An 18401-nucleotide genomic window follows, 5' to 3' on the forward strand; every position below is an offset into this window, starting at 1 on the left:
TGCTCTTGAATCACTAGCAATGATTGGTGGATTCAGATAGTTGAAAACTGAAAGTTAGGGTGTATGGTTATGTTGTGTGAAAGAAGCAATTTGAATGGTTTAAAAAAAGTCACCAAAAGCAAAAATACCCTGTATAGGCTGCTGTATTGACAGGTCAAACATCCTTGCTGAGTTAATTTGCAACATTGTAAGATAAACTTTTGAACCTTACAGTTCAGTTAGGAGGGAGTTGCTATGGTAACAGATAGAAAGGTTTGAGAGGGGGATGGGTGTTGGTTTGAAAATACTGAGGGAAGAGTTTTCATTGGTTGAATTAAGGCATATGTGTACAAAGATAGAGATTTTCTATGCCAGTCTTGGTTTCAGTGTATTGAGAGCACACCTTCTCCTCTGCTAAAGAAAAATTGGTGTGTGTGTCTGACACTGTTTTCAATCTCCAAAAGCATTTCTAAAGGTAAGTAATGATTCATTTAATTTAGATAGAGATTTATTTTCTCTATGGAGAATATTTGGAAGCAGATAGTTATGTTTTAGAAGTGAAATTGTATGTTAGTATATAAGTCCTGCGCAGTGTTTTTTACATGTTATTTAAAAATCGATTTTGGGTGCAAATGAATGGTATTTTTATTTGGCCTTTTTTATGATTGCCATGTGCAGTTGATGCATGACTTTAAACATGGGTAATAAGTGATGCACTGGTGGCGCCAGGCTTTTATAAATGAGGCCCTGACTTTGTTTGATGATATTGAGTGGTTGTAGTTAGGTTCTGTGCAGTGTTTCTTACATGTTATTGAAAAATCGATTTTTGGGTGCAATTGATTGGTATATGTATTTGGCCCTTATTTATGAATGCCATGTGCAGCTGATGCATGACTTTAAACATGGGTAATAAGTGACGCACTGGTGGTGCAAGGCTTTCATAAATAAGGCCCTGACTTTGTTTGATGATATTGAGTGGTTGTACTTAGGTTCTGTGCAGTGTTCCTTACATGTTATTCAAAAATCGATTTTTGGGTGCAATTGATTGGTATATGTATTTGGCCCTTATTTATGAATGCCATGTGCAGCTGATGCATGACTTTAAACATGGGTAATAAGTGACGCACTGGTGGCGCAAGGCTTTCATAAATAAGGCCCTGACTTTGTTTGATGATATTGAGTGGTTGTACTTAGGTTCTGTGCAGTGTTCCTTACATGTTATTCAAAAATCGATTTTTGGGTGCAATTGATTAGTATATGTATTTGGCCCTTATTTATGATTGCCATGTGAAACTGATGCATGATTTTAAACATGGGTAATAAGTGACGCACTGGTGGCGCAAGGCTTTCATAAATAAGGCCCTGACTTTGTTTGATGATATTGATTGGTTGTACTTAGGTTCTGCGCCGTGTTTCTTACATGTTATTGAAAAATCGAATTTTGGGTGCAATTGATTAGTATATGTATTTTGCCCTAATTTATGATTGCCATGTGCAACTGATGCATGACTTTAAACATGGGTAATAAGTGACGCACTGGTGGCGCAAGGCTTTCATAAATAAGGCCTGACTTTGTTTGATGATATTGAGTGGTTGTACTTAGGTTCTGTGCAGTGTTCCTTACATGTTATTCAAAAATCGATTTTTGGGTGCAATTGATTGGTATATGTATTTGGCCCTTATTTATGATTGCCATGTGCAGCTGATGCATGACTTTAAACATGGGTAATAAGTGACGCACTGGTGGCGCAAGGCTTTCATAAATAAGGCTCTGACTTTGTTTGATGATATTGATTGGTTGTACATAGGTTCTGTGCAGTGTTCCTTACATGTTATTCAAAAATCGATTTTTGGGTGCAATTGATTGGTATATGTATTTTGCCCTAATTTATGATTGCCATGTGCAGCTGATGTATGACTTTAAACATGGGTAATACGTGACGCACTGGTGGCGCAAGGCTTTCATAAATAAGGCCTGACTTTGTTTGATGATATTGAGTGGTTGTACTTAGGTTCTGTGCAGTGTTCCTTACATGTTATTCAAAAATCGATTTTTGGGTGCAATTGATTGGTATATGTATTTGGCCCTTATTTATGATTGCCATGTGCAACTGATGCATGACTTTAAACATGGGTAATAAGTGACGCACTGGTGGCGCAAGGCTTTCATAAATAAGGCCTGACTTTGTTTGATGATATTGAGTGGTTGTACTTAGGTTCTGTGCAGTGTTCCTTACATGTTATTCAAAAATCGATTTTTGGGTGCAATTGATTGGTATATGTATTTGGCCCTTATTTATGATTGCCATGTGAAACTGATGCATGATTTTAAACATGGGTAATAAGTGACGCACTGGTGGCGCAAGGCTTTCATAAATAAGGCCCTGACTTTGTTTGATGATATTGATTGGTTGTACTTAGGTTCTGCGCAGTGTTTCTTACATGTTATTCAAAAATCGATTTTTGGGTGCAATTGATTGGTATATGTATTTGGCCCTTATTTATGATTGCCATGTGAAACTGATGCATGATTTTAAACATGGGTAATAAGTGACGCACTGGTGGCGCAAGGCTTTCATAAATAAGGCCCTGACTTTGTTTGATGATATTGATTGGTTGTACTTAGGTTCTGCGCAGTGTTTCTTACATGTTATTCAAAAATCGATTTTTGGGTGCAATTGATTGGTATATGTATTTGGCCCTTATTTATGATTGCCATGTGCAGCTGATGCATGACTTTAAACATGGGTAATAAGTGACGCACTGGTGGCGCAAGGCTTTCATAAATAAGGCTCTGACTTTGTTTGATGATATTGATTGGTTGTACATAGGTTCTGCACAGTGTTTCTTACATGTTATTCAAAAATCGATTTTTGGGTGCAATTGATTGGTATATGTATTTGGCCCTTATTTATGATTGCCATGTGCAGCTGATGCATGACTTTAAACATGGGTAATAAGTGACGCACTGGTGGCGCAAGGCTTTCATAAATAAGGCCTGACTTTGTTTGATGATATTGAGTGGTTGTACTTAGGTTCTGTGCAGTGTTCCTTACATGTTATTCAAAAATCGATTTTTGGGTGCAATTGATTGGTATATGTATTTGGCCCTTATTTATGATTGCCATGTGAAACTGATGCATGATTTTAAACATGGGTAATAAGTGACGCACTGGTGGCGCAAGGCTTTCATAAATAAGGCCCTGACTTTGTTTGATGATATTGATTGGTTGTACTTAGGTTCTGCGCCGTGTTTCTTACATGTTATTGAAAAATCGATTTTTGGGTGCAATTGATTGGTATATGTATTTTGCCCTAATTTATGATTGCCATGTGCAACTGATGCATGACTTTAAACATGGGTAATAAGTGACGCACTGGTGGCGCAAGGCTTTCATAAATAAGGCCCTGACTTTGTTTGATGATATTGAGTGGTTGTACTTAGGTTCTGCGCCGTGTTTCTTACATGTTATTGAAAAATCGATTTTTGGGTGCAATTGATTGGTATATGTATTTGGCCCTTATTTATGATTGCCATGTGCAGCTGATGCATGACTTTAAACATGGGTAATAAGTGACGCACTGGTGGCGCAAGGCTTTCATAAATAAGGCCCTGACTTTGTTTGATGATATTGATTGGTTGTACATAGGTTCTGCGCAGTGTTTCTTACATGTTATTCAAAAATCGATTTTTGGGTGCAATTGATTGGTATATGTATTTTGCCCTTATTTATGATTGCCATGTGCAACTGATGCATGACTCTAAACATGGGTAATAATTGACGCACTGGTGGCGCAAGGCTTTCATAAATAAGGCCCTGACTTTGTTTGATGATATTGAGTGGTTGTACTTAGGTTCAGCGCCGTGTTTCTTACATGTTATTGAAAAATCGATTTTTGGGTGCAATTGATTGGTATATGTATTTGGCCCTTATTTATGATTGCCATGTGCAACTGATGCATGATTTTAAACATGGGTAATAAGTGACCCACTGGTGGCGCAAGGCTTTCATAAATAAGGCCCTGACTTTGTTTGATGATATTGAGTGGTTGTACTTAGGTTCTGCGCCGTGTTTCTTACATGTTATTGAAAAATCGATTTTTGGGTGCAATTGATTGGTATATGTATTTGGCCCTTATTTATGATTGCCATGTGCAGCTGATGCATGACTTTAAACATGGGTAATAAGTGACGCACTGGTGGCGCAAGGCTTTCATAAATAAGGCCCTGACTTTGTTTGATGATATTGATTGGTTGTACATAGGTTCTGCGCCGTGTTTCTTACATGTTATTGAAAAATCGATTTTTGGGTGCAATTGATTGGTATATGTATTTGGCCCTTATTTATGATTGCCATGTGCAACTGATGCATGACTTTAAACATGGGTAATAAGTGACACACTGGTGGCGCAAGGCTTTCATAAATAAGGCCCTGACTTTGTTTGATGATATTGATTGGTTGTACATAGGTTCTGCACAGTGTTTCTTACATGTTATTCAAAAATCGATTTTTGGGTGCAATTGATTGGTATATGTATTTGGCCCTTATTTATGATTGCCATGTGCAGCCGATGCAAAACTTTAAACATGGGTAATAAGTGACGCACTGGTGGCGCAAGGCCTTTATAAATCAGACCCTGACTTTGTTTGATGATATTGAGTGGTTGTACTTAGGTTTTGCGCAGTGTTTCTTACATGTTATTGAAAAATCGATTTTTGGGTGCAATTGATTGGTATTTGCATTTGGCCCTTATTTATGAATGCCATGTGCAGCTGATGCTTGACTTTAAACATGGGTAATAAGTGACGCACTGGTGGCGCAAGGCCTTTAAAAATAAAGCCATGAGTTGCTATTGTATAAACTTAAATATGTTGCAATTTATTGTTTATATTGTTTGCTTTTTAACATTACTTTGTTGTTTGCTAATAGTGGTCTTTCATGTGTTTTTTTAACAGAACAACAGATTCAAATCAACTTCTGAAAAGGAAGCAAAAATGCCTTCAAGGCAAAGAAATATCAAAAATACCATACGGAAAAGGAGAACATCAACAACAGAGTTTATGGAATCCTCTTCAACAACTACTTCAAAAAACACCAGAAAAGCTTCTGGTAAGCCAATTAAGTCTTTTCTTCGCAACATATGTCGTAGGAAAAAAAATGAAATTGCTAATGTGAATATACAGAAAAAGTCAACAAATCTAAAAAGGAAAGAGAAGCCCACAAAAAATGTTTCCATTGGACCAGGAGAGAAGAGAATGGTTAGCAATAGAAGGGTAAATGTTTTTAGGGACATTCGTAGGCGAATGTTTCGCAATAGGGTAGTTTTAAATTTGCTAAAAAATGAAAAGAAAAGTAAACTAAAAGCTGCTTTTTACAAGAAAAAGAAAAGTGTAGAAAAGATTGTTGATCAGGCTTTTGAAGTTAAGAAAAAATTATTTATTTTAATAATCAATAGAATTAGGATACTTAATAAGGCAATGGATGTTTTCAAATCGAACAGTAGATGGAAAAGAATTATTAATCGGAGTAATTTTTGTGAAGTATTTTCTGGTGAATGGATGCATAGTTCAAGTTCTGAGCCTTTTTTTAATGAGGAGAGTTACTTTCAGGAAAATGATTTGGTGCATGCAGTTGACACCAGTGGTCGTGCATATGAGGTGAAAGATAGTTGTGTGATGGAAAAAGAGAAACTTGTATCTAGAGATGCAGAAGAGGTCTTAGCTGATGAAGTTTTAGGGAGACGTACTAAGGGTCCAGTGTACACATGGAAATGCAGTAGTATTTGTAGTGTGCGACAGGAATCAATTGATTTGCTTCGAAATTTCTTACGTACATATAGTAAAAAAAGTCTCAAACAAAAAATGAAGATCCTGCAAGAGTTAGATCCTTGCAGAGTGAGAGAAAGCACAGGTTTGCAAGGGCATTCACTAGCATGTCTTTCTAGAAAAGTTTGTCGGAGTGTTTTTCATCATTTTAGGATGTTAGCAGTGCATCATAATAACGTAAGGAAATTAGTGAGGAAGTTGTATTATGCAAAAAGTCCTGCACTTAAGCTTAAACAGTTAAATAGTGCTCTTTTGCATGGATCTGAAGTGGATGTGAAGACTATTTGTGAAGAAATTGAGTTTTGTTATTTTGGGAACAAAGAGGACAGTGTAGAAATAGATATAGTAATGGATGGTAATGCAGAAGATAATGGACAAATTTCAAGTATTGAAAAGTTTGATGAGGAAATTATCAAGTTTAAGGTGAAATCAAGTGAGAGGCCTAATGTAACTTGTGTGTGTTGTCGACGGACTCATTATAAAATTCAGACTAGGTTAGTTGATTTATATGCAAAAAGTGAATTGGAAAATAATAGTGAATGGGAGGATTTTGTAAGTTATTTGTTGGTGGAGAATTCTTTTGATTTGAGTTTGGATCAGCGTATTTGCACTTATTGTTTGAAAAAATTAAATGAAAATAGAATGCCTGCAAGAGCAGTTTATAATAATCTTCAGTTGATAGATATTCCTTCTGAATTGATGGATCTAAATACTTATGAATCTATTTTGATTCAATGTGTCCATCCTTTTCAGGCTATTGTTCGCATGGAGCCTAAGACAGGGAAATTGCCTCCATCAGATTTACTGAGAGGATTAAAGGGAAGAGTTGTTTATTTGCCTCTAGATGTAAAGAAAAATATTAATACAATTGGTGTAGAAAGAGTAGAAGAAGATCCTTTAGTTATTCTAGTTAATGGGGTTCCAACAAAGAGTAAGAAAATTTGGCAAGATTTAGTGGATGTTAAAAAAGTCAAGAAGGCAACGTTGTATTTAGTTAAAAACAATGAGTACTACAAACATGTAAGTGTTGGAGTAGAGGAAACAGCTACAGAAGAAGATAGTGATTCTTCAGTTGGTCAAATTGAAAAAGTTGATGTGTCTAGAACTGAAGAAATATATGAACATTATACTGTTCATCCTTTGCATTCCAAAGAAGTAATGGGAAATGCAATTGACTTGTTTCAAATGAAGGCAGCAAAAGGAAGTCCCATTAGTGTATGGGAAGAAAGTTTGGAAGCTCGTTGTTTTCCACAATTATTTCCAACAGGTTGTGGTGGACGATATGATGATCGACCAGTTCAAATTCCTGCAGCTGAATACCGGACTCTAAGATTATATGCAGAAGATCCAAGGTTTCGTCAATGCATTCCATATTTATTTCATCTACTGTTTGAAAGTGATTTGTCTGGGCTTTCTTATGCAGTTAATCATATATTAAAAAGTGGACCTCATTTGCAAAATGTATGTGCAAGGGACTTTATGGAGAAAGTTAATCTGCAAGACAGTATTTTGGAATCTCAGCTAATCAATCTCATGGCATGTCAACGTGGAACCAACGAGTATTGGTTTCGTCGTCATGGAGAATTGAAATGTATGCTAAGAAACTTAGGAACTCCTACATGGTTCCTCACTCTTAGCTGTGCTGAGTATGCCTGGGACGATTTACTTCAATTTCTACGAGAGGCAAATGAAAACATACCAAATATAGAATTGAAAACACCAGGAGAACTGTGTTCTTTAGATCCAGTGAATGTTTGCAGATATTTTAATCATAGATTTGAAGCTATGATGTCTTTTATTACCAACAAAAAAAATCCTCCCCTTGGAGAGGTTTTGGATTTCTTTTGGAGGAAGGAATATCAAGCGAGAGGTGCTCCTCATATACATATGTTGTTGTGGATTAAAGATGCACCCAAATTTGGATCAGATTCAGATGAAACAGTGATGAGTTTCATTGAAGAGTATTCAACATGTGCTGTTCCAAAATCTACTGAAGAAAACAATTTAAGGCAACAAGTTTTACGTTTTCAATCTCATCGTTGTGGAAAGTACTGTCGTCGAAAATTTAAAAACAAGGAAAAGTACTACACGAAATGTCGTTTTGCATTTCCTCGACCAGTGATTTCTAAAGGAAGAGTAAATAATTTGATGTCATCTCTACGACATACTGTGACGAGAAAATCTCCCAAAAACACATATAATTTGAAAAGAAATGAAGAATCTAAGTACATCAACGATTACAACCCAGTGATTTTGTCCATGTGGAATGCTAACATGGATATTCAGTTCGTTGCTGACAACTCTATTGCTGTGGCTCGATATGTGACATCTTACATCACCAAAAAAGAAAAGACAGAACTGAAGGAAATGTGGGAGGACATTTCACATGAAAAGAGTCTAAGCAAGAAATTATACAGTTTCAGTCTGAAGATGTTGTCGCATCGAGAAATTGGAGCATATGAATGTTCTGATCGGTTATCATCAGCAAGTCTCTATGCCAAATCAAGAACAATCATTTGGGTGAGTCTTGGTCTTGCTGCAACACGAAACCGAGTTTTGAAATCTGTACAAGAAATTGAATATTTGGCGGAAAAAGAACCAAACAGTACAGATATTTTGAAGACAAATATGTTGGATACATACTATCCAAATAGAAGTACTCACCTTGAGAACACATGTTTGTATGAAGTTCTTCAAAACTACAGTTATAAGAGGAACATCACAGAAGATATCAATAATGGAAAATATGCACTCATTGGCTATGAAGGATGTCTAGTGAAGCAGAAAAAAGGCCATTTGATTAATCATCGAAAATTGAGTTGTGAAGTTCCAGACAAAAGAGAATTTTACTATTTAGCTCTTTTGCAACTCTTTAAGCCATGGCGTACAGAAGAGGAACTACTTGGAGATTTTCTCTGTTATGAAGACTCTTTTAATGCAACTAAGGATACCATAGAATGTCCTATTTTTCTAAATTATCTGCAAATGTTGAATGAAGAAATGGAGCAAGAAACCACAATTGCTGAAGAGATAGCTAGAAACAGTTCTCAAGATAGTCAGAGTTCTACTTCATTGAGCCAGGATCCACTAGGAGGACCAATTATCCAAAATGAAGCTGCCACTGCCATGGATGAGGTGGAAAGAGCTATGGAACAAGCTCAAGAGGATGGAGTTAACTTAGAAGATTTGGTAACGCAACTAAACATTGAGCAGAAAAAGATATATGATGAAGTCACAGAGCAGATTGAACATGGATTCAGACATGAGAAAAAAGAGTGCTCATGTATATTATTTGACCCTGTCCGACTGTATGTAAGTGGAGAAGCGGGGACAGGAAAAAGTTTTCTAATTAAAGCCGTTGCAAGTTATCTGCAGAAAAGGACTGATTCACCACTGTCTTGTGTTGTAACTGCTCCAACTGGTCTGGCAGCACATAACATTAAAGGGATTACTCTACATCGTTTATTGATGCTGCCAGTTGAACATGATAATAAATTGCATTACAACAAGCTATCTGGAGATGCGTGTTCTGAAGTTTCAAGAGTCTTGAAGAAAATGAAACTTCTTATCATAGATGAAGTAAGCATGGTCTCAAATCTAATGCTTGCTTTTGTGCATTTGAGAATGCAAGAAATTCTTAAAACAGACTATGATGTGTTATTTGGAGGAAAACACATTATTGTTTTTGGAGATCTATTGCAGTTGACTCCAGTAAAAGGACAACCAGTGTTTAAAATGCTCACGCATGAAGATACCAGGAAGTCCCTTGGAAGCATTGGAAATGTTAATATATGGCTAAATTTTAAATATGCTGAACTGCTTCAAAATATGCGACAGGCCAAGGATGAAGATTATAAAAATATTCTACAAGATGTAAGAATTGGAAAAATGACTGAGAAAGGGAAAAAAGCTTTGCATAGTCGATTAATTTCAAATTTGTATGCAAATGAAAACATTCTTCCAGAGAATATTTTTAAAAAAATGACTGAGAAGAAATCTGGGATATGTTTGATGCCAACTCTGCAAGAATGTTCCATCTTCAATCAAAAAATGTTAGACTTAGAAAATGAAGAGATTGTGAAACTGGAAGCAATAGATAAAATAGAGCATATGGGTGCAACAATTGTTTTGTCAGAAAATTTGAAAACTAAATTGCATTCATTGGAGAAAAGTATTTCAAAAACAGCTGGTTTTGAAAAGACTCTGAATGTGTGTTTAAATTGTCGTATCATTTTGAGAAGGAATTTAAATGTTGAAAGCGGTCTGGTAAATGGAGCAATGGGTTATGTTGTTGATTTTGTGAATTACAGAAATAGAGATGGAATTGAATTTTTAAAAATAAAATTTGATGGCATTGAACAAGTACAACAAATAAGTCGTTGTTCTGCTAGATTTTTACTTGTAAAAGACTTATATGTTCGCCGAAAACAGTTTCCTGTTTGTTTGGCGTATGCAGTGACAATTCATAAATCTCAAGGTTTAAGTGTAGATAGTGCATTGGTGAACATTGGAAGATCTGTGTTTAAAGAGGGTATGGCATATGTGGCATTATCTCGAGTCAGAACTTTATCAGGATTGTACTTGATTGCGTGTGATGAGACAAAGATTTCTGCCGATCTAGATTGTGTTAAAGAATACAATAGGTTAAGAAGAGAGTATGCTCCACATTTGCCTCAATATCCTCTGTTTGAAAAACGTGTGGTAGGCCGAAAAAGAAGAAATGAGGATAATTGTAGTGAGGTAGTTGCAAAAAGACAAAAAGTAGAGAAAACTGTAATTGAAAACAGGAAGAAAAAGAATTGTGGAGAAAATGTTGTTGGATTTCAGTTTGAAAACAGTTCTGGTGTCAACTGCTATGCTAATGTAGTGGTTAATGTTGTTTTTTTTCTTAAAAGTTTACAAGAACAGATTGTTGAAAATCGGGATCAAAGATTGTGTGGTTTATTGAATTCTGTGTTTCAGAAATGTAGCAGTGTTACAGCACAAATAGAAAGTGTAACAGAAATTCGAAATATTTTAGATTTGTGTTCTGGTCAAGATAAATTTTCACAGAACATTCAGCAGGATTGTCAGGAATTTTTAATGTATATGTTTGGTGTTTTGGAAGATGAAGGTGTAGATGTAGATAATCTTTTCAGTCTTTCTTATCAATGGCAGCATGACTGCCACAATTGTAGTTTATCAAGTACTACTACAATAGACACTGAAAGATTTATATATTTGACTTTACCAGACTGTAAATCAGTGTCTTTTAAAAATCTAGTTAAAGCAGCAGATCATAATATGGTGTGTACCCAATGTAACTGTACAATGCTGTCCACATTATTTATACAAAGGTATGGGCAGTATATTATTTTAGTTTTCCAACGATGTAGACCTGATGGAACTAAATTGACAACTTCTATCAAAAATTTTGTGGCTTCTCAGTTATCAATTTCTGGAAGGACCTTTACAACTGAAGCTATTATTTATCATGATGGATCTTCGACCACCTCAGGACATTATACATGCTACTTAAAATCTGAAAATGGATGGAGTTACTGCAATGATTCTCATTTAACTTATAAACAACGTTTGCCTTATGACTCTACAAATTCTTATCTAGTGTTTTTAAAACCAAAGTTTTAGTAAAGGGAATTGGCCTTTGAAGACGGGAATAGTTAATAAAAGTTAGTTAGTTAGTTAGTTAATCTAATATTTGAAATTATTTATCTCATGTAGATACTTTAAGTGGATCTCAAAGTAAAAAATACTGATATATCTGACACAAATTGGCCGTGAGGAAAATGTAAGATATGATGTTGTTAGAAGTTGATGAAATCGAAGTTATAGAGCACAGCAGACTTTTTTTCACCAAAAGGACCTTCACTATCTGCAATCTCATGTAGATACTTTAAGTGGATCTCAAAGTAAAAAATACTGATATATCTGACACAAATTGGCCGTGAGGAAAGTGTAACATATGATGTTGTTAGATCTTTTTTCATAGGAAGTCGATGAAATGGAAGTTATAGAGCACAGCAGACTTTTTTCCACCAAAAGGACCTTCACTATCTGCAATTTGGTCTCACGGAAAAGTAAGTGAATCAAAGATTAGTGTACTTATATGAGATGTATGTTTGAATGGGTTTTTTTAAACACAATCTTTTAGATTGTGTTTTTTTTTTCCCGCTGTTATATGATGAAGACTTTGATCTCACTAATTTAAGTGAAATTCAATATATTCTGAGAACAGCAAAAATAAATAATGTAACATATTGTAGAAGTTATTGTGTAGTTTGCATTGTGTAATTTATATTGTGTTCACATTGTCTTATACTCATTTTCTTTTTCACCCTTATTTACCTCTCTTTACTAATTTACACTCTTTTTTCATCGCTGTTTCTTTAGTGCACTTCATTCACAACTTCTTAATCTAATAGGAACTGTCTGCATTTCCTCTGTTCCTTCCACCACTTTTTATCTTTTTCATATTCTCACAGTACCACTGCTTTAGTTTCCTAACCCTCTCTTTCTTTTTCTCCTTTTTTTTTCTTTCGCATCCATTGTACTGTAGTTCACTTAGTTCTTCCTTTTGTCTTTCTGTGTACTTACTCTCTCACTCCTGTTTTATCCATCGTTCTATACTAACTTCATTCCTTTCATCCCTTCACTCTGTTACTTTACTTCACTCACTCTCAATCATCTTCTATTCCTCTTTTTTATTTATAGTTTCTCAATCAGACTTCTCTCCTTTTCACTCATTTTTCTTTTATTTTCTTATCTTTACTGATTTTGATTTGATATCTTACATTCTTTTAGTATCTTATTTACCTTTAGGAATTTGTTCTCTTTCTATTTCTTTTTCCTTTTTTTTTCTCTTTCTACATTACTTTCTTTCTGTTTTTGTATCCTTCACTATTGCATCATTTCTTAGTAAACTTTTGTAGATTTTTAAACCTCATGAACTGTTGTTTCTATTTTATTATATATTTTTAAGAAATTATAACGTGTTTTTTCTTTTATCTTTCATAGATACAAGTTTGCATTGATTATATGGTAAGTGTGTTTACAAAATCTTTTTTGTTATCACCTTTTGTTTTATTTTCACTATTTTTCTGTCACCCTACCGCACCCCTATTTCCTTACTTTGCTTCCCTCACTTATTCTTTTGTTCCATGTTTACTTCCGACCACATTCAATTTCTTTCAGTACTTCTGCCTATGCACACTCCTTCACTTACCTTTTTTACTGGTTCACTTAGTCCCTTTGTGACAGTCCTTCTTTTACTCTCTCTCTTGTTTGTCTCTATTACTCCCCATGTGTTACCCTTATTCACTTACATGTACCCTCTTTCACCCCTTTTTACTTATATTCACTGATATTTACTTTCCCTCAATCACTGCTATTCTTTTCCTCTGATTCCGTCACTACCTGACATTCCCATACTTAACTGTCCTTCTTTTTACTTTCAACATCCATTTACAATCTCCCTTAACCTCTGCTTTAGTCTTCTTCCTATTTCTTCTTTCTTTTGCTCCCTTATTCATTTTTCTTTTCTCAGTTACTTCCTTTTACACTTTTTATCTGTCTTACTATCTATTACACAGTCCCTCCTTCATTTTTTTTTCTTTTTTTTTGTTAGTGCGCTGACGGTACGCGCACCGGTGCGCGCACCGAAAGCGAAATATAAAAAAAAATATTTTAAATTAAAAATATTATCTCAATATACATTATAGTGTTCATTTTTACAAAAACATACTTTAGCAATTCACTAAAAAACACATAGGTATGAGTCTGTATAAAAAGTTAGGAATTAGCATTAAAAAAACCTATGAAATTCACTGAAAAAACCAAAGGTTTCACACCAGTTATAGTTAGGAATTAGCATTTAAAAAACCTATGAAATTCACTGAAAAAACCATAGGTTTCACACCAGTTATAGTTAGGAATTAGCATTTAAAAAACCTATTAAATTCACTGAAAAAACCATAGGTTTCACACCAGTTATAGTTAGCTGGAAATTTTACTGATATAAAACCATTGAAATTCCCACGTTATAGTTAGTCGGACTCACTATAACTTGCGCGTGCAATGCACTGCTGATGACATCACATATTACATCACTCATGACATGGTCAGTGACATCACTCATGACACCATCCTTGTGACATAGTGACAGACCTCCTTTCACTATAATGTAACCCTTGAGACACATATTCAAAAATAGAAACTGAAATTTTTAATAAAATGGAGATACCTATATCAGTTACAACAAGCAATTCAGTAATTCCACTATCTATATACACATCCACTCATTCACCAACAGTTCTATATAGTCACTCATACATATACTCACTCATCATATGAAGTGATACACCTATACATCCTGTTACACACCGACATTCATCCAAAAGTTACTCACACACATATTCACACGTGCAAATAAACTATTGAACATCCATTTATTTGAATATAGAGTTATACACACACTTCCACCTTACTTCTATTTAAAATTACACATATTTATTCTCTTAAACAATCACTTATAGAAACACATACTTATTTAAACAGGAACTCTTACAATCTCTTACTCTCACATATACTCACTTATATACATCAATATTCATATATACTAGATTAAAACATATGTAGTTACTGATAAAGACACTAGTGAGACAGTCATTCACTCACTAACAAACACATATAGACACTCATCCACCCATACAGTCCTGTACATATGCTGTCTTCAAAACACATACAAACAAAGAGTCAGTCACTCATGCATCTATGTGCTAAGTAATACCCCCACCAAACCATATAGACACTCATACTGATACTAATAAAAATATCTAATAACCCATATACATACACATGAGTGGATGTGTATTAGATGGTGGTATTACTGAATTGGTTGTTGTAACTGGTATGGGTATATCCACTTTTTTGAAAATATTAGTTTCTATTTTTGAATATGTGTTTCAAGGGTTACATTATAGTGAAAGGAGGTCTGTCACTCTGTCGCAAGGATGATGTCATCAGTGATGTCATGAGTGATGTCACTGACCATGTCATGAGTGATGTAATATGTGATGTCATCAGCAGTGCATTGCACGCGCAAGTTATAGTGAGTCCGACTAACTATAACGTGGGAATTTCAATGGTTTTATATCAGTAAAATTTCCAGCTAACTATAACTGGTGTGAAACCTATGGTTTTTTCAGTGAATTTAATAGGTTTTTTAAATGCTAATTCCTAACTATAACTGGTGTGAAACCTATGGTTTTTTCAGTGAATATATATATATATATATATATATACATATATATATATATATATATATATATATATATATATATATATATATATATATATAATTCACTGAAAAAAACATAGGTTTCACACCAGTTATAGTTAGCTGGAAATTTTACTGATATAAAACCATTGAAATTCCCACGTTATAGTTAGTCGGACTCACTATAACTTGTGCGTGCAATGGACTGCTGATGACATCACATATTCTCGGCCTAGGAGGGTCCAAGTTCGCGAACCGGAAAGCGTTCTGGGCAGCGAACTTTAAGGATAAAAGAATGATAGACTTTTCTAATACTGTATGTTAATTATTTGTTGTTTTTGTTCGTTTTTTTATTTATTTATTTATTTTGATTTAAAAAAAAATTATTTATTATTTTCATAGTTCATTAAAACTTCCAGCATTATATCATCTGGTATCTCGTCAAACATGGATGTTTCTGTCTCTTGTAAGGTTTGAATAAATTGTTCGTCAAAAGATTGATCCATAAAATCTTCATCCACATTTTCTTCAGTTACAATGTCTTCGGATGTAATCTCGAAGGAAACATTAGTTTTTTCTTGCTCCCCTTCCATTTTTTTGCTGTAAATTGCATAAAAAAAATAATTAAATTAGAAGAGTTAGGGCACTGTTGGGTTTAAGTTCAGACAGGTAGTTCTGTTTTTTAACAGTGAAGTTAAAGTAAGTAAATTCATAATTATAGCAGAGAAGTGTAAGTCAATCAATAAATATAACAGAGGAGTCTATCTGTATCTATAACTATAGCAGGGGGACAGTAAATAATTATCAAAAAACGTTTTTACAAATTAATTTAAAGTGCCACTTACAAATTATCAATTTAATTTACAGGGAGGTGAAAAGGCTCTTGAAATGTAGTTCAGGAAGTAGTAGTCAAAATGGCTGTGTTTCCTTTTCTTCCTTTATATATATTCAGGTACATAACCAATCAAATGTCAGGAAAAAAAAATTGAAAATGAAAGTAACATTTTCATTGGTTGTCAATTCCAACACTTCAGATGTGTTTTGTGAAGTAATTTACCTCACAGTACTTAGAGAGGTCTACAGGCTAAATGGCTAAATGAAATTTCAATCAAATTTGTGAAAATGAAAGGGATTGTTATGTAGTATGAGCTAATCTATATTTGGTGAGAGTGTCTCTAGTCGTTTTTCTGTAAATTACTTTCCCACCTTTTTTTAGGACCGCTTCCCGGAAAGCGGCTCGGTTAGCGAACCTTAAGCGTCACGGGAGTCCACCATTTTGTGTTTCGGTCGCATTAAGATACAAGATGGAGGGCAAATAATGTTTAGAATGGGTAGAAGGGGTCATGGTAGACTTATCTTGACCCTCTAGGTTTTCTGAGGGTGGCTGAGGAGGCTTATATGTGCGGAAAAAAACATTTTTTTTAAAAATTCCGCGAGGTTAGCTTTCGGTTCGCGAACCGGGTAGCGCCCCGGGGAGCGTATTTTGTGGAAAATTAGTGAAAAAAGTTAGAAAAAAATAATAATTGTGAGTGATCAGATGAAGGGTAGCTCTGAGAAGAGCTTTTGGGTTTATGGTACATTTAGGTACTTATAAGTAGGTAACAATGCACAGTCTTAAATTCAGAATGAAAATTCTGTTGCCCTCATCTGAGAAGTGAACTCCATCTCCTCTGTAGATATCTTGCATGTAGTAACGCAAGTTATTGTTGTACAGAGAGCCCATTCCATGGTCTCTCATGAAAGCTGAAACAGATTTGTTTACATGCTTCCTCGCTTTCTCAATTTGTGGACAAAATTGGTTGGACCACCTCCATTTCTGTCTTTGGCATATATTGGAATATACCAAGGCAGTTTGAGGAAAAAGTGCCATTAATTGCTCAAAGGTGTCCTTTAAAAGCATTTCCAGACCTACCCCTGTCAAAGTGCCCAAATCATTACCTCCACAGTGCACGATTAACAGGTCAGGTTTTGGCAAATGCATAAAGGTTTTCACCAATGGTATCAATTGGTGACATTTTAATCCTCTTTGGCCCAACCACTTAATTTCCACATCTTGTAAATTGAGGTTAGGTAAATTTCTGTTCTCAGCATACCTTTGAGCCCAGTGGATGCAACTATGTCCAACAATCCAGACCTTAAACATGGTGGGAGAAGGTTGTTCTGCAGTCAGATGAAGTGTGGTAATGAAAGGGCAGTTGAAACAGTAGGAGTTTCTAAAGAAAAAAAACTGTGGATTTCCAATGCTAATGATTCATTAGCAGTGATTGGTGCATTTCCATTTCTGAAAACAGAAAGTTAGGGTGCATGGATGTGTTCTTTGAAACATGTAATTTGAATGGTCAAGGAAGAAACATTTAATGAAAGATTGCACTGGATACGCAGGTGCACTGAGAGTTCAGAGTTCAATTGAAACATTGTTGTGTGAATTTGCAAACATGAGAGGTCTTCCAGGAGGTGGTTGCTATGGAAACAAGGCAGAGAGGGCAGAGGGGGGAAGGGTTTTGATTTGAAAAAAGTGAGGGAAGAGGTATGATTGGCTAATATGAGAGATATGTGAAATGAATATCTGTATTTCTGTGCTTTCAATAGCTGCAGCCTTTGGAGTGCATCCTTTTTCTTCTGCTGAAGACAATTTGGTGTATTTCTGAGACTGTTTTCAAAACTCAAAAAATATTTGCTAAGGTGAGAAAAGATTTATTTAATTTAGATAGAGAATAGTATGATTTAAGGAGAAAATGATGAAGAAAGCTGTGTTTTTAAAATGTGGTTTTGTCTCTAGTGATATACTAATAGAATTAGTTTCTTTGAGAAATTGTAATTGCATATTCGGTGTAGCATTCTGGCATGCAGTAACACAAGTTATTGTGGTCAATGGAGCCCATTCCATGGTCTGTTATGTAAGCTGAAACAGATATGTTGTTTTTAAAAACGATTTAAGAAATCAATTACATTTCTGGATATGTACTGCTAGAGCTTCATAGGTTGTTTTGAGCCATATTTATAAGGCATTTGAGTGTCTTTGATGTTATGTTTTCCTTTTAAAATGTAAAGTGTTCCTCATGGGGCAAGTGTCTTGTAAATACGCTCCCACTTGTGCTTTGCAAATTTAGATTTTGATTATGGGAGTTACATAGCCATGTTAATAATGTCCAAACAATGGTGGTAGGGCATTCAAGAAAACGTTTTTCTGTGTCTCTAGGACATTTTCAGTCCTTTCCTCTTGAATGCAGGTATACAATTGATTTATATGCTGTGTTTAAAAACGAATTTTCAAATCAATTACATTTCTTGATATGTACTGTTAGAGCTTCATAGGTTGTT

General features: G+C 34.9%; 1 protein-coding gene across 1 annotated transcript; it reads left to right on the top strand.

Moving 5' to 3' along the window:
• The first annotated feature begins 349 nt into the window (after positions 1 to 349).
• Positions 350 to 12969, top strand: LOC147748854 (uncharacterized). The gene is made up of 2 exons (XM_086964230.1): positions 350 to 454; positions 4937 to 12969. The coding sequence occupies exon 2, from the start codon at positions 4976 to 4978 to the stop codon at positions 11432 to 11434; it is 6459 nt and encodes a 2152-aa protein (XP_086820356.1). The 5' UTR covers positions 350 to 454; positions 4937 to 4975; the 3' UTR covers positions 11435 to 12969.
• Positions 12970 to 18401: the final 5432 nt, after the last annotated feature.

This window comes from Lissotriton vulgaris, chromosome 1_1 (genome assembly GCF_964263255.1).
Source record: "Lissotriton vulgaris chromosome 1_1, aLisVul1.2, whole genome shotgun sequence".
In the NCBI taxonomy this organism is placed as follows: domain Eukaryota; kingdom Metazoa; phylum Chordata; class Amphibia; order Caudata; family Salamandridae; genus Lissotriton; species Lissotriton vulgaris.

Coding starts and splice junctions, on each gene's coding strand:
- LOC147748854 (XM_086964230.1), top strand. CDS start 4,976: ATGCCTTCAAGGCAAAGAAATATCAAAAATACCATACGGAAAAGGAGA.